At 39.9% G+C, this 22,929-nt stretch overlaps 1 protein-coding gene across 6 annotated transcripts in view; it reads left to right on the top strand.

Annotated features, from left to right (window-relative positions):
* net1 (neuroepithelial cell transforming 1) overlaps positions 1 to 21,403 on the top strand; it is a 135,149-nt gene extending 113,746 nt beyond the window's left edge. For 5 of the 6 annotated variants that reach the window (XM_078235851.1, XM_078235850.1, XM_078235852.1 and 2 more), the window contains 9 exons: positions 13,356 to 13,463; positions 14,707 to 14,877; positions 15,502 to 15,564; positions 15,957 to 16,053; positions 16,447 to 16,523; positions 17,350 to 17,607; positions 18,779 to 18,949; positions 19,062 to 19,248; positions 19,907 to 21,403. In XM_078235851.1, the coding sequence (XP_078091977.1) occupies positions 13,356 to 13,463; positions 14,707 to 14,877; positions 15,502 to 15,564; positions 15,957 to 16,053; positions 16,447 to 16,523; positions 17,350 to 17,607; positions 18,779 to 18,949; positions 19,062 to 19,248; positions 19,907 to 20,346 (1,572 nt within the window). In that variant the 3' untranslated portion in view covers positions 20,347 to 21,403. Of the gene's footprint in view, positions 1 to 2,267; positions 2,475 to 13,355; positions 13,464 to 14,706; positions 14,878 to 15,501; positions 15,565 to 15,956; positions 16,054 to 16,446; positions 16,524 to 17,349; positions 17,608 to 18,778; positions 18,950 to 19,061; positions 19,249 to 19,906 lie in introns of those variants that run through there. The other variant, XM_078235853.1, reaches the window with a different exon arrangement.
* The last annotated feature ends 1,526 nt before the right edge of the window (positions 21,404 to 22,929 follow it).

The following is a 22,929-nucleotide window of genomic DNA, read 5'->3' as shown; positions in this document are numbered from 1 at the left end:
TACAACTAAATGTACCAAATGTACAAATGTACTAAATGTAGGGCGGCACGGTAGCACAGTCGTTAGCACTGCTGCTTCACAGCTCCAGGGACCGGGGTTCGAATCCCGGCTCGGGTCACTGTCTGTATGGAGTTTGCACATTCTCCTCGTGTCTGCGTGGGTTTCCTCCAGGTGCTCTGGTTTCCTCCCACAGTCCAAAGATGTGCGGGCTAGGTTGATTGGCCATTCTAAATTGCCCTTTTGTGTCCCGGGATGCATAGGTTAGAGGGGTTAGTTGGTAAACATGTAGGGATATTTGGATAGGGCCTGGGTGTGATTGTGGTTGATGCAGACTCGATGGGCCGAATGGCCTCTTTCTGCACTGTAGGGTTTCTATGAAAATGTTATCTTGTAATTTCAGTCTGAGGAGGCCATTTGACCCATCGTGTCTGCACCAGCTCTCTAAATGAGCATTTCACCGAGTGCCATTCTCTTGCCTTCTCCCTGTAACCCTGCAGATTGTTTATTCAAATAGAAATCTTCCTCTTTAATGCCACCCTGCTATGATATCAAGAGATACAGCTTTGGGTTCATATATCTTTTTAAAGATATAGCAAAACCCAGGTCAGATGGATGAAGGAGCAGCGCTCCGAAAGCTAATGGTATTTGCTACCAAATAAACCTGTTGGACTTTAACTTGGTGTTGTTAAAACTCTTACTGTGTTCACCCCAATCCAACGCCGGCATCTCCGCAGCATGATGGCTCAGTGGTTAGCGCTGCTCCCTTACAGCACCAGGGGGCCTAGGTTCGATTCCCGGCTTGGGTCACTGTCATGTGTGGAGTTTGCACATTCTTCCCGTGACTGCTTGGATTTCCTCCAGGTGCTCCAGTTTCCTCCCACAGTCCAAAGATGTGCAGGTTAGGTGAATTGGCCATGCTAAATTCTCCCTCACTGTACCCGAACAAGCACCGGAGTGTGGCGACTAGGGGATTTTCACAGTAAATTCATTTCAGTGTGAATGCAAGCCTACTTGTGACTAATAAATAAACTTTAACTTTTAGTTTAACTGGGGCGTGAACAATGATTGGTACATGGAATTCTGCATCAGCTGAAGTTCAAGAAGCAGGGAGGTCAGTGAAGTTGAATCTCAAGAAATGAATGTCTTGATGGGGGTTTCAGCAGTGGCACAAGTGGGAATTGTTCCAAATGGTTAAGGACAGACTGGGCTGAAAGCTCAACTCTCCATTGAACAGAGTGCCAATGTTCAGCACAACTGCTTCAGCCTGAGAGTTTTAAAAGTTTATTTATTAGTGTCACAAGTAGACTTACATTAACACAGCAATGAAGTTACTGTGAAAATCCCCTAGTCGCCACACTCCGGTGCCTATTTGGGTACACTGAGGGAAAATTTAGCCAGCACGTCTTTCAGAATGTGGGAGGAAACTGGAGCATCAGGAGGAAACCCATGCAGACAAAGGGAGAATGTGCAGACTCCACACAGACAGTGACACAAGCTGGGAATTGAACCCTGGCCCCTGGCGCTGTGAGCCATCAATACCAACCACTGTGCCATCGTGCTGCCCTGAGAGGACTTGCTCTTGGGGAAAGGAATGACATCCTTCCTACTGCTTTCATTTGAACCACCTATCCATGTCACCTAGAACAAACGAACAGAGGGGAGGCAGTGGTGTAGTGATATTGTCACTAGACTAGTAATCCAGAGATCCAGGGTAATTCTCTGGGACCAGGGTTCGAATCCCACCATGGCAGATGGTGAAATTTTAGTTTTTATTGAATTATCTGTAATTAGAAGTCTAAAGATGACCATGAAACCATTGTCAATTGTCGTAAAAACCCATCTGGTTCACTAATGTCCTTTAGGGAAGGAAATCTGCCATCCTTATCTTGTCTGGCTGACATGTGACTCCAGATCCACAGCAATGTGGTTGACTCTTAAATGCCCTCAGGAGTGGGCAATAAATGTTGGCCCAGCCAGGGACACCCAACATCCATGCATGAATAAAAAACACTAAAGTAGCCTGGCAGGTCTTCATTCAGACATTTTTGGAAAAGAGAGAGAGTTGGAATCCTTGTACAACCTCTATAAACTGAATTAGTTTGAGTTCAGTTTATAACTTCAAACTTCCCAGTCTGCTGAGAGTCTATTCAACTTTTGCGGAGTTTGGAGGTGGAGCAGGGAGGGTGTGGCCCACCTACAGTCAGCAGATGATTGATGATCTAAGTGTGGGCTGCTGCACTCGAGCACTGACTCCTCCCAGCTGTCTGGAGTAGTGTGAGAGTTAGTCAGCGGCAGCGGAGCACAGAGTGAGCGCGGAGACCGGGCACCCTGAACACCGGGCTGTTAAACAGGGTTTAAATAGCAGCTTACCCAGCATGGTTGCTTTCGATGAGATCCAAAACCTTTTGCCCACTAAAAGGACTATCACAGTGGTCGATGTTCAGTCGCAGGTCTCCGCCGCTAAAGAGTTGGAGGTGAGAATTTTTGGATTTGTTGAAACGTTTGCTGAAGCGAAACTTTAACGTTGGTTTTCATATGGAAATTTTATATGGAGAGGGATTAGTTGTGTGCCAAAATCTGCGAAGTTTAAAAGTTTTCTTCAATGCGAAGTTGTGTCTTTTAGTTAGTTTTAATACTCCCCGTCAGCTGCCCGAGTCCACCCCAACTGCCTCTTATTGAAGGTACTAAGTAATTAGGCTGTGACCTCAGGCTACAGCTTGCACTTAAGTGTAACCAGATCCTGTTCCTCTCGCTGGGAGAAGAAGCTCAGTGTTTGTCAAGACAGTTGAGCAGAATGATAGAATAGACTCTGCCAGCCCTTGAAAAGACTCTGGGTGCCTGATACCAAGTCCAAATAGAAGTCTTAACTGGCATGTGACTCCAATCTGCCACCACTTTAGATTGTTGCAAAATTGGAACATTGTTATCTGGCCAGTTAAGAGTATTGCATAACTTTATTAGCTTTGCGAAATGCTTTTTTACCTTCTGATCACCAGTGGAATGTTAATGGCCGTGCTCTCTGTATCGAATGTAATTTAGATTAGTTAAGAGGAACCAATGTCCATCTGGTTTTCGCTGTAGAAGAAAAATGCTCACGTTTCTTAATGACAAAAAAAATGCCCCAAACCAGTCAGCCAACATTTTTGAAATTAGCCCATTTTAAAAGAAGTGGAAATGAATTCTCTTGCTTTTTGTTCTCCAACCCAAGCAAAATCAAAGCCCATTTTAAAACATAGCAACTGTGCTTTCCAGAACTGTCATGTTGGTGTCTGTAAAGTTATTGGTTAACGTGGGCCAGAAATATTTTTGCCATTTTATATAAAGCTAACATGAAATGTGACAAAATAGCTTTGCATCATGACTAAACCGGCAATTGCTGGTGATTTGAAGAATTACTCTAATTTTGCTATCTTTATTAAAGTCTTATTTTGCAGACTTAGACATTTCTTGGTAACTTGGCAGGGGGGAGGGGGTAGTCAGAATTCCCGACATTTGACTTCTTTGATCATGTTAATCTGTGTTGACTTGCTGTTTTTTTTGTTGGGAATCAGCTGGAAATGACCTGATGGTTCTTTGTCAGGTTGCTCTTGTTAGTTTTGGTTCAGATAGCTTTTATACTGTTTACACTGGGAGGGTTACTTCCCCTCAGGGCTATCAGGCAATCACTTTTTTCAAGCAATGTTCCACGACCCTTATTCCGCTTTCCTGTTTTATTTTCCATTTTGGACCACCTTGGATTATGATTAAAAATTTGGCTCTGCCTTCATGAGTTTTGTTTTCTTAAAACTCCACTCCAGTTTTTTTTAATCCTGTACTTTTCCAAGAACATTGGTTTCAAATTATTTTGCAATCTACAAGAATTAGAGTATTCCTCATATCCTAAATGGTTTTTGCTGAAAGATATTTTCTTTTGTGTAATATAAAGTCAGCCAAAAATTCAGCTTTCAACAGATTACATGGAAAACCAACACATTTGCAAACACTTAAATTTTAATAAGTGTAATTTCATTCAAAACTCCTGTCTAGCTGCATAGTGGAATAATGTGAAACCCTCTTACAAACTGCCCCATAACTTTCATTCTCTTTCTCTTTCCTCCTCCACCCCCCCCCCCAGCCCCCCGCCAACCCAACCATCAGTAGGCAACATTTGATGCCATACACCATTTCTTTTCTAATGATATACCTTTATTAAAGTCCTTGTTATCTACAAAGAAAGTTTCATGTTGAAGTGATAGCTAGCACTCCCTTACACCACCTATCTCACTTAGTTTCTTAAAATACTTTTTTATTCCCTCCCTTTATTGTGGGCAAATTGCCGTGTATCCATGTGGTCTACCCTCCAGGTAACCGACCTGAGATTGGAACTCACTGTGAGTCAGAGGATAAATGAAATCTGACTGTTCCACGGTGGTGAAAACTTTGTTTGCTTGCATGGGTTGACTGTGTTATATTAGCAAACAGCATTCAGCATATTACAGAGTACACATATGGGAGGCAAATCTACTGTAGGGTAGAACCAATGAGATTTCTTTATCAAAGAGCTGTCAATAAGTACATGGAGGTCACAAAGAACACAAGCACAAAATGGGGGAAAAAGAAAGTGGTGGACTGGCCCAGTTTGTTTTATGAAGTCGAGAAAAGGGTGGTGAAAAACTCTGGTTGTGGTACTTTTTAAAGAAAAGTTCCTTCCATAAATTAGGAGAATGGATGTTCACGACTTGAAAATAAGTCTAGGTGAAACCCGTCCTAATATTCAGGTTTAATCAAAATCTTCGAATTGAGATTGCCTGGTTAAGAAGATGGTCCAGATTTGATCCCTTGTTGCTGCTAAATTAGTTGGTTTTAACCAGCACAGCAGCGGGGCTGCCCTGGTTGACCTCTGCTTCCATCAGTACCTACCCATTCAATGATCCCTGCTGTGTGAGGTGCGAGTAAGATACTCGCGTGCATCCCAAGTTAAGATGTTGCCTTCAGCACAAGATATGTAAGCAAAGAAATCTAAATAAATTGTATGGAATGGATAGTTAGTTTCAGTGTAATAAGTTAATGTTGAGGGCAATTGTGTAACACAGGCCAAAATCCCAGCATTCAATTCCATTAAAGATTTAAGATTATGAAGATTAAGGATTAATTTAAGTAAAGTGTAGTAACTATGTACATAGTTTGAGGTAGTGTTAAAGTAGAAATGGTATATTCTGTGTTAAAATCATTCAAAGCAGCATTTCTTTGTTTCGGAGAGGGCTGGAGAACTATAATTTGTGTAACATTGTTGAGATAATGCCTGTCTTTTGGATGTTAAGATGTAATCAGTGGAGCCCTTAAAAGACTGGGGGGGTAATCTGTAAATTGCCTTTTTGTTTGGACACTATTAAACTACAATTACACCTTCATTCTTTGAGATGTCTGAGACAATATCATTTATAATGAACTCTGAATTATCTTTGCCAGAGTGACATTTTAAATGAACTGTAGAACATAGGCATACATCCCAGCATCTTTTTAATGCAGAAAAATGCTGCTACACTTTATTGTGAAGGGTTGAGAATTAGTGGATATCAGGCTGACGGGTTTCTAATTTGCATTGGGAAATTTGGTGCAAACAGGTTAAATTTGCAAGTAATCGCAAACTTGGAGCTAGAGTTGGAGGGAGGCAAAATATGTAAATGGAGAACAATGGCCGATGAAATTTAATACAAAGTGTGAAGTACACTAAATAAGTGGATGACTCCAGTCCTTGACTAAAGACATCAAAATAGCTCCAGTCAAAAGAGACTAGAATAATCAGTGGATAAAATGCTTATGCCCTATAACTTGGAACTATTTGAATGTGGGTATGGTAACACAATGATTGTTACTGAACTAGTCAAATCCCAGCATGGCAGTTTGAGATTTTGAATTTGCTTCAAAAAAAATTAAAACCTGGAATTAATAACATGACAATTAATAAACGACACTGGGTTGTCAGTATTACAAAAACCCAGTTGGTTCACTGATATCCTTGGGTGAGGAAAACCCACTGCGTTTAGCTTTTTCGTACGTGACTCCAATCCCATACCAACATTGACTGATGATTGCCCTCTGAAGTTGCTGAGCAAGTCATGTGGTTGTATCAAACCACTACAAAGAAATGCAGCTGTTCAAGAGGCCATACCTTCATCTTCTTGAGGGCAAATAGGATAGACTATAAATACTGGTCTCCCGTGATGCCCACCTCTTGATAATGAATTCTTAACAAAATCGACAAAGAATGCTGAATAATATAACCAAAGAGTAGATTACAAATTTGTGGTAATCATGCTTCAGTGCTCTAATGAAATCACATGTTGACAAAGATGTCCCGTTCTGGCCATCTTGCGATCTGCAAGAGAGCCACTGAAAAAGTGTGGAGAGTTGTCAAACAGGACTGGCGGGGAGAGGGAGAATGAGAATTTTTTTTCATCTTTGGAAAAGTGAACCAAGCAAGGAACAGTATGTTCAGGACTCCACTTAATCTGTGCACCTTAATTGTACAAGGGGCATAGGTTCAAACTTGTGAAAAGCAAAGTTCAGTCTCGCACCATAAAATTCTTGGTGCAACACCAGGATAGACTTCAAGGTAAGGTAGTGGCAAATTTTTCTCGTTGTTTGAGATTTTTAGGAAAGGTTTCAAAAGCATTATTCAATATTTTTACCTGTTCCAGAAAACATGGAATTTATAGTTTCAGAACTCTGTGCTGTCTGCCAGTGTTATCCCATTAATTTAGCAGCAGTAACTCATGAAGGTGGTGGCTAGCAATTGGCCAAATTCAACCAATCATTTTGAGATGTCCATTCCTTTGCCAAAAGCTGGAGATTGATGTTTGAAGGGATTTTTCTTGTTACAGGATGCACATGTTGGAATTTTTTGATTGTCCTAAAGATTGTCCTTATTCCCATAACATCCTTTGAAAAGTTTATAGTTTGAGATTATATAATTTCCTGTCCAACCAAAACAGTTTCATTTTAGCTGTGAGATTTTATTTCTGATGCAGTGTTTTGGGAAATTGAATGGACGTGTACAACAACATCTGCATAATGTCTAAGGGAAGACCTGACACTGCACTAGTTAAAGAACTGTCGTGTTGACGATAATGCTACTAAACAGATTTTGAGGGCATGGCTGCTGAGGACATATCTGTTCTGATCCAACCTTCCAACAACAGACAATGGATTGTAATTGGCAGTAGACTGTTACATTATCCTCTGCTTGAGTTCTAGGCCCAGTTATAGACCTAGAATCAGTTATGGTCACCAATTAACATGTTTTTAAACTCTTATCTGTGCAAATAAAGGGCACTTGACCCTGGAACCTTCTGGTGGCAACAGGTAGAGTGCTATAAATACTTGGATAGCATACCCCTACATTAGATTGAGATAAGCTGAGTGGTTGAAGTTCTTGTGAATGTGCCACCTGGATGCCGGAAATGATGTTTCACTCTTGGTGGTCTTTAGACAACAGTGAGCAAAGTTTTGATCTCCATCAAAAAGTCACATTTTACCATTTTAATCCTGCACACAAGCAAACTACACATGCAGGTATTTAAATGTTCTGTAACTGCCATTGCAAAACTAGTTTTCCAACATAATAGCATGCATCCTCTTGATGGCCGTGTCTGAAATGCAAGGATCTTTTTTATCAGTGGAAGTTGAGTCAAGAATCTCTGATGCTTGGATGTATGGGTGGTTTGCGACTTTGGCAGCTGCCCTATATGTCAAGAGTGCAAAGAATTCACACTTAATCATGGAAACAAAAGGAACAGATTTATCTTGATTCCTGAATTCTTTCTGCTCACAGAAAAGCCATTTGAGACTATCTGTCACCCCATTGTCGGAATAATTCCTGTTTCTTGTCTTTAGCCAATGGCTCGAATTGGAAATTGCTGCTAATTTGAATTTCAGTGGGTGGTTTTCATGAGATGGAATTAACAATTACAAAGAGCGAGCTTGTGCAGTTAACATGAAAAGTTAGCATTTCAAATTAACTACATCATTGTTTCATTGCTTTTATTAATTTTTCCAAATCTATTTAAACATTTCTTTGACCATTAACTTTAAGCAATTACCAGTAAATGTTGTTGCCAAACAGTTTGGTTAAGTCTGTGCATCCTCCCCCATCGCTCAAAGAACTGGTCTTGCCACTGCAAACCTGGCAAGTTGACTGTGATGGGACAAAGCTAGATCTCCATTTTACAGCATTTAAGCACCCATAGTTGTAAAATGTTTGATGATTGGTGAGCAGCATTGTCAACTAGAAAAGGTTGTAGTTCGTAGCCTTGACTGCAGTGATCAAAGGAATAACTTGAAAACTTAAGGCCATTTGGAGTTTTTAACTTGCCTACGTAGTGCAGTGAAACTCGTGTTTAGGTGTATGTAAAATAATGTTTTAAGACAGACAGTGCTTATAATTGTGAACTCTCAATAACAGCAGCAATCTATCTGCAAACTGCCACAAAGGCGATTGATCACAGGATGAAGACAGTGCTGCAAGATTGAGAGGAACCATGCCAGAGGACTGCAGAATGTGAGCAAAAGTCAAATGTTAGGAACATTTCTAACCCATTAAAAAAAACAATAAAAACAAATACTGGAAAAACTTTGGATTGGAAGTTGTGGGAAACTCAGTGTACATTTCCAAAGGTATGCAGTCCCTGCTAATGATTTTTTAAAACTTTTTTCACAATTTAACAATTTCCTTTTTCTTTAAAAAAAAGTACATAGAGCAACGTAGAGCATCTATAGTAAAATCAGTAGTATACATCAAAGTAACTCCACATAGTCGAATATTCATCTGTAATGCAAGTGTCACTCCCAAGGATCAAATAACCTTGTGTTATCTATAGCATCCATCCAAAGATGGGTGTCAACTGTGTGTCTGCAATAAGAGGCTGCAGCTGTTTAACACTTGAATTTGCACAACAAAGTGATTCCCTTGGGATGTGAAAGACCCCTACAACTTAAAACTCTAGCCACCTTGGGTTATCCATCACTGTTAAATATTGAATATACAAAACAGCATCCCACTGTGTATAGCACTGAAATTGAGCATTTTCTGTGGAGAGCTGCGGTGAAAGATTTGCAGAAATTGTACTGAATAGATTTGTCTTTCTGCAAAGATGGCAAAAACTCGATGTCACTTGTGTGATATATTTGATTTGCTGTGTAAAGTGTTTATTGATCTTTTTAATGAGGTCGGATCTGAAAGTGACTTGAATTTTAAGGTTTGAATGAAGCGTGGTCATAGAATCATAGAAACCCTACAGTGCAGAAAGAGGCCATTCGGCCCATCGAGTCTGCACCGACCACAATCCCACCCAGGCCCCAACCCCATATCCCCACATATTTACCCGCTAATCCCTCTAACCTACACATCCTGGGACACTAAGGGGCAATTTAGCATGGCCAATTAACCTAACCTGCACATCTTTGCACTGTGGTCATTTTTAGGGAACTGCTCACATCAACCAGCATAATCCAAAATGAGGAAGAAGTCTTTTTTTTTAAAAAAAAGGTTTTTGGGCTTAACAGTATGTAAAAGAATTGGGAAGTGTGTTAAAAGAACCAGAATGTGGAATTTAGTGATTGCAGGAGGAAGACACATTTATTACATGTGCAAATAAATTTCTTTATTTTAAATTTCCATTGTATTTGCCCATTTATCAATATATCCAGACTGGTAACTAGCTATCGGTCGCATTCTGGGATGTCAACATGTGAGCTGGCTCCCAATGGACCTACCTCATTTACCCAAGCAGTCAAAAAGTGGGGATTGTCACATTGATACCACAAAATAGGGTTTTGAAGTGTACAGAAACTATAATATTACTGAAAATGTTCTCAATTGTATCCAGCATTGTTTGACAGCTCACCAATTGGTGTGGTGAAGGGGCATGGGAAATCCAGAAACCCATCCACAGGCTGATGCTGTAATGGGTTCAGGTTGACTTTGGGGGAGGGACTGAGCGAGTCAGCAGGCAGGAGCATGTTTTTTTGCCAAAGAAAGTAAGTTTTCCATTGCTTTGTACTTAAAAAAAAACAAAGCTGCGGGGAGACCACAATCACTCCCTTTCAGTCGTGCCTTCTCTGCCCCAAGGGAATTGTTGTTTTAAAAGATTGCTTGAAATATAGGCTGTTTCGAATGTACTCCAGCTCTTTGTGCTGTAGTAATTTGTACAGGTGTGACTGGCAAGTATGGACAGAATTTATCTACTAGGTAAAGTCATGTAATCTTTCCTCATTGCAGTCAATTTTGAAAGTATATATTATACTATAATGAAAAATAATCAGTACAAGTGCTTGTTTATATGAGCACTGTATAAGTAGTCACTGGTTATGCTAAAAAGACACAAAATAATGGGAAAAAATCTAACAGCATCCAAAAGAAACTGTTAAAGTTTAAATGAAGCCCAATGTTTCTCTCCCAAATTGAGCTGAACTTATTTTCAGCATTTTGCTTGGTTTTCCATATTTCCTTCCTTCTGCTTTTTTCTTTATCCTGCAAAACAGTAATTCAAAAAAGATCTGAGCCCATATTATGTTAATTGTGAATGGCAATTACTGGTGCTAACAAAAGGCACTTTGCTTTCCATCAACAGGGGTAACTACAGTGTGCAGTGCCTGAGATTCTGTGCTGAACTGTATATTAGGAAATATAAAATGTTGGGTGACTTCAATGTTTGATGTATCCTGTTGCACTCCATTTTCGAGGGGGGTGGGGTCAAGTGCCTTTGTTACATAGTTTAAAGTTAGAGATGACAAAGTGAGGGAATGAGAAATTGATTGATCTCAGTCTAATTTGACACTCAGTTCTGTCACTATTCCATTGCTATCTGTAACAAGCATTTGCTCAAATCTTTTTACTTAATCACTTCTCTGTTATGTGCTCCGTGAATTAAATATAGTTCATGGGGCTAATGGGATCACGGGATATTGGAGGGAAAGTAGAATTAGGGTATTGAATTTGATCAGCCATGATCATTATGGCGGAGCAGACTTGATGGGTCGAGTGGCCTACTCCTGCTTCTATTTTCTATGCATGTTTTCTGGCACTTATACAATTGTGTGTGTGGCAACATAACAGCCATATAATCCTTGAACCATTCTCAAAGCGGGCTCTTCCGCCATAGCCCTATGTCATTGGAAACATGGTTTTTCTTAAGCTGCTACTGAATTTCTGCTTGCAACTGAATATTCCAGAATTGGTTCCTTCTAAAACCATCACATTGGATTTCTGACATCCCAACTGCTCTTGTTTTAGAGTGGTTGGGGGGGGGGGGGGGGGTGCAGAATGGTATATTAGTTGGAGATCTAAATTTAATTTCAACTCTCCTGGGACCCCAATTTAAATGGGAAAACTACTAAAAGCAGGTTTGCCATGAATGTAGAAATCAAGCACTGGAGCCGTCTGCGTTTACTTTTTTGCACTTAGTAACAGTCTGTTTTGTTGCTGTATTTCAGCATTCCTGTAGGAACATGAGCTAGATCACTTCAGGCATGCGTTCTTCTCACGCCTTTTAATTGTTCAGTAATGTTCAGCTTGAGAAAAGAATACCCAATTCATGCCAACTCACAATTGAGTGGCATGCAAATTAGTGGAACCATTGCATGCAAGTAATGCTACCTGAAAGAAGCCTTCCCCTGGCTCAAACATACACTTTTCATCCACAACAATTTGTGAGCTGCTTTTATATTTTTATTTGCATTCCAGAAGCCTGGCATCCAAGAACTAGTTCCTGTCCTTCAGTGCTGCAGTTTGTCTTCTGTAGCAGTGAAACTGAGATCCAGGTGAAGTCTGGTCTATGCATTGGTCATTGAACTATAGAAAATTAGTTTAACATCATGAACCACAGGAACTGATGATGGATGCCAGACCATTGAAGCTGAATTAAAAGCAGTGTTAATGCTGCGTAAAGCCCTTAAATTAAATTTTTTTCCCCTTCTTCCTGGAATTCTCTTGAATTTGATACTTCCTAATCTTGACTTCCTTACTTAGTTCTGCCTTTTCACTCAAATGTTTCTCTTGTCAGTTTCATGGTGTCCTAGGTTCTAATGCAAAAGTCTCATGAAACTGGTGGCTGGTTTCAAATGGAACCTATTAAGATGTTTGAGGTTATTTTTGGCTAATCAATACCCATGTTGAAACTGGTGTCCCCTATGCCTGACTGAACCATTTAATAGCAATTCAGGTGGTAGCTTGTATCTTGGGCCTTGATTTCCTTTTTTACATAGCTAAATGTTGCCAATAATCCCCGGACAGAAGCTGACAGCTAGGTTTCTGATTAAATAAACACAATCCAATACTGAAAATGACAGGAAATAATTGAAGTTAAAGTGTATTTATTAGTCACAAGTAGGCTTACATTAACACTGCAATGAAGTTACTGTGAGGACTAAGGAGAGGCAGGAGGGCTCAACATTCCCAATGGCTTGTATGAGTTTATTGGCATTACAACAAAAATCCAGATAGACTGCTGCTGCGGTGTATAGTCCATTACTATGTGAGGTAGACATCTTAACACCAATGATCCAGAGTTTTTGATTATCTGCAAGAAAGAGCCAGTGGATTTGTCGGAAGTATAGATAAAACTGGAAGCAGCCTTCTAATTGACACACAAGTTAATCTGTCAGTTAGAGCACTGATGTAAAGAGTTATTGCATAATGGGTTGAGCTATTTTTATACATTTTTGTTCAACTTTCCTCATTCATCCAAGCTGGTGATTCTGAAAGTGAGGAAACTTTTTAATATTGAAGCTCTCAGCTGGTACTGATTATTAATTGCTTTGATGTTGGGATGTTTTCATAGGCTTTGTTACTAAACCTGTATAAATTCCATCTTGAGCTACTTGGTCTGATCATTTCTAACCACATGAAATGTTTATTTTTGTTTTGTAGCAGGGGTGCACTTTCTCGCATTTAATTGGTCTATTCCTGGTCCCTTGCCACATACCCTTTGAGTGGGGTTCAAAGCATATTATTGGCACCAAGTAGATTTCTTGCACCTAGACTGTGCTGTGAGAGACCATGGACAGTCTGTCAATGCTAGGTTAGGCAATCCTCATCAGCTTGATGGAACAAATTCTTATGAGAAAAACACCCTTTCTCCACCTCTTCCCTTCTATCCCTCCCTGGAACAATCACGGTTCCTGGCTAAGGCAAGAGAACTTGGTCAAATTGATCTAATTCAGTAACCAAACACTGCTTTTTGGATATTGGAAGTGTTTGTACATTTGGTCGTGTATGAATAGATGTCTTAGTTGGCTGAGTTGGTGGCACTCAGAATTCCTTGGGTCTGCACAAAAAGTGATGCATATTCATAAGCAGTACTTTTGTTCTCTTACAGGAGCCAAGCAACAAGCGGGTTCGACCCCTATCACGCGTAACATCTCTGGCAAATTTAATATCACCCTCAAAAAATGGTGCAGTCAGACGCTTCGGTCAAACATTACAGGTAATGTTTCTTTCTTGCCCCTTCTATTTTTCTGCCTAACAGTCCTTATATTTCAGAGCAACCTAGAGTTTTGCAAAGCACTTTGAAATGTTTGAGCAAGTCAACAAGGCACCGAATAAACACTTTTGCTCCCTCCTCTTCCTCCAGAGTTAGCAGCAGACAATGGTGCACACTGCTGCCTCGCTGAAGAGGCTGTTGTGCATGAGATCTTTTGGGGAATTGTTGGCACACTAATGAGCAATAAGGGCATCAATGTTGGATCCTGTCTTTGCCATCCTTTTTTTGTCGAGTGAAAGAATAAAGTGTGCACAGATGAGGAAAAGTTCTACCAGTACAAACCTGGCTTGGACATCTCTAGGTTAATAAAAGTTTGTGCAGTGGTTGCATTTCTGTTTGATCAGTTTAACAGTGATGTATACTTGATGAAATCTTAAATTGATAGCTTTCAGTTAATTTATCTCAGTATAAAAACAAACATTGCACAACTTTTGAATACAGATATGATCTCCATAGAATCCTACAGTGTAGAAGGAGGCCATATGGCCCATCGAGTCTGCACCAATCACAATCACACCTAGGCTCTATCCCCATAACCCCGTGCATTTACCCTAGCTAGTCCCCCTGACACTAAGGGGCAATTTAGCATGGCCAAACTCTTCACAGACAGTGACCCAAGCCTGGAATCGAACCCGGGTCACTGGCGCTGAGAGGCAGCAGTGCTAACCACTGTGCCACCAGACCTCTAGCATGGTCAGAATTTCTTGAGACGTGTCACTAGCTAAAATTCAAAACGTTGACCTCAAATAGATGCAATTTTATACCGAAAAGGCCACAGGGATTCCGTGCTATATGGCTGAGCCCCACACACAAGTCTGTTACATGTTTGGTTTTGAGAACATCTTGATCATTTTGTTATGTAGATTTGGAGAGAGCTCTTTGAATGTTATTTTACTTAGTTTTTCTTTGAGGAAAGATAATAAAACAAACTATGAACTAGTCTACCCCTGTGTGTACATATTGTTATCATCTTGGCAGAGCCTTCTCTATCACTTGGTGCTGTTGTTCGTCCCCCAGCCATGAAATCCTAGATATGCAGTTTCAAAGAAACTACCCCACAAAGAACATTTTTGATTTTTATTTTTGGTTCAGGGTAATGAGTAGTTGTAGCGAATAAGCACTTTTCAAACCTGCTGAATGCTGTGCGATTTTGGAATGCTAACCGTCTTGATTTTTCTATCTGCAGAGATCCATCACATTCCGAAGTGACAACAAATCTCCGAGTTGCTCACAAAAGCTGTGCAGTAAAACCTCAGCCCCAACTCCACCTAAAAGGCGCAACAGCAAACTGTGGTCCGAGACCCTTGATGTGAGCACAAAGCAGAATTTTTCTTCAAAGGAAATTAAACGACAAGAGGTATGTAGTACATAAGATGGAAAATAGCTTTCAAAGCACTCTTTATTTCTGTATAAGGACAAAATATATCTGGTGAAATTCAGAATTATTTTGAACAAAAATGTCTGATGGAAGGATAATCAAGATGAAATTCAAGTTCTTTTTTAAGAAAGCTGAACTAATAATGCTCCCACCTCAATCTGGAGGATATTTTTTCCATGATGTTGGTGTTATTTAGAGAATTGTGAAGACTATATTTAACCATTTAGATCGGCCACTTATTTAATTTGGCTTGCCAGTGCTGTTATTTGTTCCAAAATCCACAGAACTGTTTGCTTTTCTTGGGCAGTTAACTTGCATTGATATCTATGTAGACATAACATCAAACTCTCAGAATTGTCTCTACACGTTAATCTCACAAGTACATGTTAAATTTGACCAGCTGCTCCCTCCCGCGATGAACATTGTAGTCTTTTACCTTTTTGAATTTAACAAAAATGGGTACAGCTAAATTTAAAAGTTTCAGGGAAAAATCTTGGGAGAGTAAAATTAGTTTATTTTTAGGTAGTTGTGATAACATGCCATTCTTTGCAGTTGCTTCGTGCCAAGTACATACCATTCAAAGTTGCTTTCTTTGTTTTCCAGGCTATATTTGAGCTGTTTCGTGGGGAGCAAGATTTAATCGAAGACCTAAAATTAGCAAGAAAGGTCAGTGTTCTAGTGAAGCCATGTAATACATGTTTCCCTGCAAATAAATTTAAATCGGATCTTAGTCATTTAGAAATAGTAGCCAGTTGTTGAAATATTTATTAAATGAATACTGGTAACAGTTGTAAAGTAGTTATGCTGATAGAAGTATAAACACTCGCCATTTGGTGTAAGGGTTTACTAGCTTAAGAGGCTGATATAATAAAATGAGTTTATAAAAATGTTCATACAAGTGAATTATGCAATAAATGCTAAGTTATATTGTAGTAAAGTCTAAAATCAGATGTGCCAGTCCGGCAGTATGAACATTCAGATCCATAACAGTTTTTGTTGGTCAAAGCTTATGAGAGAATATTGTGTTAACACTCTGCTGTCATGTCTGTTGTCTGCAGGCTTATCATGATCCGATGCTGAAGTTGTCCATTATGACAGAAGAAGAACTGACACAGATATTTGGAGCTCTTGATTCTTACATCCCCTTGCATGAAGGTGAATATCTCTTTATTTTTAAAAAAATCGTATAATGTGGAAGAGTTGATCATGTTAATAACACATCACTTGTCCATTTGAAAGATAACTTAAGTCAAATTAACTCTTTGGCAATGAGCAATGATAAATAAAGGAGCTCACCATATTTAGAACTGCAGCTCCCAATTATCATTGCTGTTTTACTCCCAAATAGTTTTATCCTGCCTCAGATATCAAGTGGCTTTTTGTGATGTGTTGACTTCCAATCCAGTTGTTTTGAAGTTAATTACACAAGTAGTCTGAAAGTGCTGAAATATTGGATTTCTTTTTACTTGAGTCTGAGGTTTTCATATTGACCTCCAGTTAATGATTGATGCTGCTGACAGCTAGTTCAATGCATTTGTTTTCTTCCAGATCTGCTGAGTAAGCTCGCGAAAGCTACAAAACAAGATGGAACTGTGGAGCAAATTGGTCAAATTCTTGTTAGTTGGGTAAGTTGTTTTGAAATCATTCCATTAGAAGTAAAACTTCAGTTTTTCTGGTTAAACAATGGCTCATAGCTTAATACTCTCCATCATCAAATTACCTAATGACATTTCATTACTGCGATGTGGGTGCGTTTACAAATATAAACCAGAGCATTTGCCACCAGATTAATTAACAAGAGAGGATCTTTGTGCCATCTTCCAATCCATTTACTTATGCAGCAAAAGCTGACCTTGGTTAATGTATAGGATAGTCCTGAAACAAACAGCCATTGTTGAAGAGTTTTTCAGTTTTCTTGGTGCCATTTACCAGAAGGTATAGCAATGGGGTCAGGTTACCCCAAACAGCATGTCTAAATATCTACAAAAACTCAGTAGGCCTGCCAACAACCATCAGGAAAAAATGGAGAATCTCTGTTTTTCTCCTGATAGATGCTGGTGGACCTGTTTGAGTTTTTTCAGATTCCATCATCTGCCGTACTTTACTTATTTTAGTGTCTAAATATCTAAATCTGGATACATTAGGAAACAATCCTTATTGTTAAATGGACAAGGCTTCACATCAATCTTCATATCAGAGAGCCATTTCTGTGGGATGATAGATGTCACATTGCGTGAAATGCATCAATAGCTTAGGCAACTTTTTCTGCATTTTGACTTGCCTAGTTCCAATTATCCAGAATATTATGGCCGTGATTTAATTGAAATAGTTGCTTCAAGAACAATTTTAATTAGAATTCTTTTAAGCTCTTCAAAATGTAACACAAATCCATTTCATTGCATCAATCCATTCCAAAACTGCTCCTGACGCTTGAGTATATTTTGTCTCCAGTTACCGCGGCTTGATGAATACAAGGAATACTGCAGCAATCAACTGGCAGCAAAAGCACTCTTGGATCAAAAGAAGCAGGACAGGCGAGTGCAGGATTTCCTTCAGCGTTGCCTAGAGTCCCCCTTCAGCAGGAAGCTAGACCTTTGGAGTTTCCTGGATATTCCTCGCAGCCGGTTGGTCAAGTACCCCCTACTGTTAAAGGAGATCTTGCGACATACGCCAACTGATCACTTGGACCAAAAGAGCCTGGAAAATGCAGTAAGTTTCTGTGCTGGATGTAACTACATTATTGCTGGGAGGATTAATATTTCTTTAAAAAGAAGCCATACACCCATGTTTTGCAGATTGAATTATAGAAATTACATTGAAGGAGACTATTTAGTCTATTACTCGCGTATCAATATTAACTCTTCACTGTATCAGCCTACTCTTTAAAAAAACAAAAATAACATTAAAACTACAGGAAAAGGATGAAATATAAATTTAATTTGCTTTTAAAGAATATATTAATTTCTTCCAATGGCCACTTGAGTGTCCACTGACACTCTGTAGTAAATTTCTTCTCATTTCTCCCCTTTTTTTCCCTAGTAATTACACTGTTTATGGCCTTTTATTACCAATTTTCTAGCAATTGGGAAGAAAATTTCACCATTTATTTACTGTCTGAAAGCTTTTAATTGTTTAGAAAATAATTGAGGTCCACTTTAAATCTGTTGAAAAATGTCCCTTTTGAGCTTTCAACTTGAACCCCTTACTTCATAGAACATAGAAAAGTACAGCACAGTACAGGCCCTTCGGCCCTCGATGTTGTGCCGAGCTTTGTCCGAAACCAAGATCAAGCTATCCCACTCCCTATCATTCTGGTATGCTCCATGTGCCTATCCAATAACCGCTTGAAAGTTCCTAAAGTATCCGACTCCACTATCACAGCAGGCAGTCCATTCCACACACCAACCACTCTCTGCGTAAAGAACCTACCTCAGACATCCCTCCTATATCTCCCACCATGAACCTTATAGTTATGCCCCCTAGTAACAGCTACATCAGTTGGTGAATCTTTTTTGCCATTGCTACAATATAATTCCTCATCATAGGATTACCAGACTTGCATTCAGTGCCCTGTCTATAAAATCCAGAATCTTGTTTATCTTTTCAATGGACTTTTTTTTACTAATGTTTCCATACATTAAAAGTATATATATATCTGTACCTCTGTTCACCCACTCTTTTACCATGCCATAGGCTTTAAGTACACAGCCCCTCATCTTTTGTGTGGCTCTGCACGTGCAGTAGCTCAAATGGGCCAACTTATGCAAAACCTTTGCAGGTCTTTTGAGTTGCTGTGTAGCCACTCAGCTTGCAGAGCATATTTTATAACTATTAGTGTACAGTTTGTTGCAATTGCTGATCTCCAGATATTACTTTATAGATTGCCATAATTCAAGGAGTCCTATCGGACATCAATGTGAAAAAAGGAGAATCTGACTGTCAGTACTACGTTGACAAGCTGGATTACCTGGATGAGAGACAGAAGGATGCTCGAATTGAAAGCAGCAAAGTGCTGCTTTGCCACGGAGAGCTGAGAAACAACCGAGGAACGGTGGGTTTATTAGTCATTCCTTGCCGTCAATGGACCTGTGTTTTCATGCATTCGAATCCTGCCATCTGGGGACATTAAAAGTTTAATCTTTTTGTCTTTTTTATCTTTCCAGAAGCTGTATGTCTTTCTGTTCCAAGAAATCCTGGTGCTGACTCGCCCTGTGTCCCGTAATGACCGCCAGTGTTACCAAGTATACCGTCAGCCAATCCCAGTGAAAGATCTTCTACTGGAAGATCTTCAGGATGGTGATACGAAAATGGGAGGTTCCTTCAGAGGCGCCTTTGGCAATTCTGACAAAGGTAAGCCAAGGATCATGTGGAGCGGCAGGTCTGGAAACGAGATGAATTGCTAATTGTAGCTGCGAATTACCTTGTGCTTTATTTAATGCCTAAAAAACGGGCAATAATTTGCATTAGCAACTTGTCAATTAATGTGGGGTGGCACAGTGGTTAGCTCTGCTGCCTCAGTGCCAGGGACACAAGTTCAATTCTGGCCTCGGGTGACATTCTCCCCATGTCAGCCTGGGTTTCCTCCGGGCGCTCCGGTTTCCTCCCAATGAGCAGGTTAGGTTGACTGGCCATGATAAATTGCCCCTTAGCGTCAGGGGGATTAGGACTGTAAATATGAGGGGTTAAGGGGATGGGACCTGGGTGGGATTGTTGTCGGTGCAGGTTTGATGGGCCAAATGGACTCCTTCCTCTGCACTGTAGATTCTATGATTGATATTCCAAGACGATCTCAATCTTTTCCAGTGTTGCTCTGTTAATTTTTAGTTCAGCATGTGACATGTACTCAAGATTTTAGTTTTACTGTTGTAATGCCTATAGCATGCACGCCTCTTAAATAGGTGGACTTGGATATCTGTGCTTTCTTCACATTCTTAGATTATAGTGTAAAAATTATTAAATTAGAAATTCCACCATAGCTATTCTTATTTGTTACGTTCTTTATTCACAGCTAAAAACATCTTCAAAGTTCGTTTCCGACATACAGTGCAGGGGCAGTCATCGCACACACTCCAGGCCAATGATATTTACAACAAACAACAGTGGATGAATTGCCTACGAAATGCGATGTGTCTCTACCAGACATCACCGTGTTCAACAGACCATAAGGAGCTCTTCGAGTTGAACGAAGAAGCTGAGCAAAGCTCACCCCAGCCTGCAGAGCTCGCAGAGGAACGGCAGTCACCCGTCCCCTCCGAAGGTGCAGAAATGACAGATAGTCAGTCAGAAACGGGCTCCAACATGGACACAAGCGAATCTGAAACGAGCAGCCCGAGAACCAGCATAGAAGGTGAAGAAACAGTCGAACAGTGTGATTTCTTATCGAAACAAAGCTTCGAAACAGTCGAGCAACAAGAACAAATGACAAAGAGAACAGAAACATTAGTGTGAGCACTCGGGTTTCTGGCTCAGGAAAAGGACTCTATTTATACTTCTGTACAGCGTTTGTACTGTGGTGTAGCAGCAGGATTAAATTGCTAATCTTGTTTTGTGTTTATATATATACACATATATATATATATATGTGTTTTATGGCAGCTATTAAATGAAGTCAGCTTTGCTGGACTACTTTGGCTGTTCTGCAAAGTGGCAGTAATCCAGTAGTGTTTTTTAAATTACTGGGTTATTCACTGCAGCAGAGTAAGGTCTGAAAGCCTCATTTTGTTGCAGTTTTTGTCAATGGCATTCACTGTCTTGCCAATATTTTTGTATTGTACATTCCCTTATGTTATCCATATTCCCTGCAAGCATTTTCAAGTTATTATTTCTGTGCTGTTTATAAGACTTCTGTTTTTTTTAATTAACCAGGGAAATGAGATCCATAGTAATATGTAGAGGAAAATCTACTTAGCAATTCAGACATAAGTACTTTTTGATTTATATGCTTTTTTTTTTTAAGATCAGCAAAAATTTTGTCAAGTCAATTTTTAGGTGTCGTGCAATTCAATCTGAGCCATTCCCCTGATTGTTTTGACCATTCACCTGCTTATGATTTTGCACAAGATTTTTGTTAATGTAAGCATGTAAAAAGTGTTTTGTGCTTCTAACTACTGAGAGAATTGCCAGGAAAGTTGGTTTTGATGGATAATAGTAAGTTGCAGAAAGGTAGAGAATGAGTTTATAATGGAATTGAAGGGGGTAAAAGCTGATTAGCGAGAAGTAATAAGCAATCAGCCACGATGCAACAGTTTGAGACGGCATGCAAGTGGCTGTAAGGTTTAAACAGTCGCTGGCATTGTAATATGGAAAAAATGTTGCATTGTAAAATGGTACGAGTATGTATTGTGAAAGTGAGCGCTGAAGAGGGAGTCTAGTATGTAGCGGTAATTGTGTGTAAAATACACATGGAAAGATGAGAATGTGAAATAAATATTGCAGTTGGGCATTTCTCTGATGTAAAAATTTAGCCTCAAAAATGTACAATAAAACTGGAAAATTGGAATCTGTAGATTTTTGGCTGGTGTTTTTTTAAAAATTGTTTACGGATTCCTGGTCTTGTTTATTTCCATTTGACATGGATGGATTCAAATTAAACAAGCTGGAAATCTGAAATAGAAACAAAGTACTGGAATTACGCAGCAGGCTTGGCAGCATCTGTGAGAGAAGGAGAGTTAAATGTTTCAGGATGATGACTTTTAGAAACAGCGATTACTGTTTTAGCTCAGTCATAACTTTTACACCTCCTTTGAATCTTCTTAATCATAACAAAGGCTGCAGAATCTGAGATAAAATTAGACAATCCTGTAAATATGGAGAGGAGCTGATGACCTTTCGCCAAAACCTATACTGCAAAATTTTCCAGTTTGAATGTTTGAACGAATCAACTTCCAACACCTGTGTTCTGAGTGAGAACAACCCCAGTTTCTCTTGTCTCTCCTTTATTCTACCAGGAAATCTCCTCTGCATCTCCAAGGCTTGGAAAATTTCAGTCTCCAAACCTTTTTGTTATTAATCATTTGTTCTTTCAACCCAATTGTTGGAAGATGGTAGGGGCTGCGTTACTTTATCAGTCATAAGTAGGCTTGCATTAACACTGCAATGAAGTTACTGTGAAAATCCCCTAGTTGCCACACTCCAGCACCTGTTTGGGTACATTGAGGGAGAATTTAGCATAGTCACTGCACCTAACCAGCACATCTTTCAGACTGTGGGAGGAAACGGAGCACCCAGAAGAAACCTACGCAGACACGGGGAGAATGTGCAAACTCTGCATAGACAGGGACTCAAGCTGGGAATTGAACCTGGGTCCCTGGCACTGAGGCAGCTAATGACTGTGCAGCCCTAAATCCCCTAGTTGCCCCACACAGATCAGATACTATGGTTAAGAAAGCCCACCAATGCCTCTACAAAGAAGACTAAGGAAATTTGGCATGTCAGTTATGACTCTCACCAACTTTTACAGATGCACCATAGAAACCATTCTTTCTGGTTGTATCACAGCTTGGTATGGCTCCTGCTCTGCCCAAGACAGCAAGAAACTACAAAAGGTCATGAATGTAGCCCAATCCATCACGCAAACCAGCCTCCCATCCATTGACTCTGTCTACACTTCCTGCTGCCTCAGAAAAAAGCCAGCATCATTAAGGACCCCATGCACCCAAGACATACTCTCTTCCACTGGGGAAAAAGATACAAAAATCTGAGGTCACGTACAACCAACTCAAGAACAGCTTCTTCCCTGCTGCCATCAGACTTTTGAATGGATCGACCTTGCATTAATTCGATCTTTCTCTGCACCCTGACTGTAACACATTCTGCACACACTCATTTCCTTCTCTATGAATGGTATGCTTTGTACAGCACACAAGAAACTGTGCTTTTCACTATAATACATATGATAATTCAATACACAGGGAGAATTTAGCACAGCCAATGCACCTAACCAGCAACCAAAAGAGAAAACGCTGGAAAATCTCAGCAGGTCTGGCAACATCTGTAAGAAGAGAAAAGCGCTGACATTTCAAGTCCAGATGA

The sequence above is a fragment of the Mustelus asterias genome, chromosome 19, assembly GCF_964213995.1.
Source record: "Mustelus asterias chromosome 19, sMusAst1.hap1.1, whole genome shotgun sequence".
Taxonomy (NCBI): Eukaryota; Metazoa; Chordata; class Chondrichthyes; order Carcharhiniformes; family Triakidae; genus Mustelus; species Mustelus asterias.
This window is presented reverse-complemented; position numbering and strand designations above follow the sequence as displayed.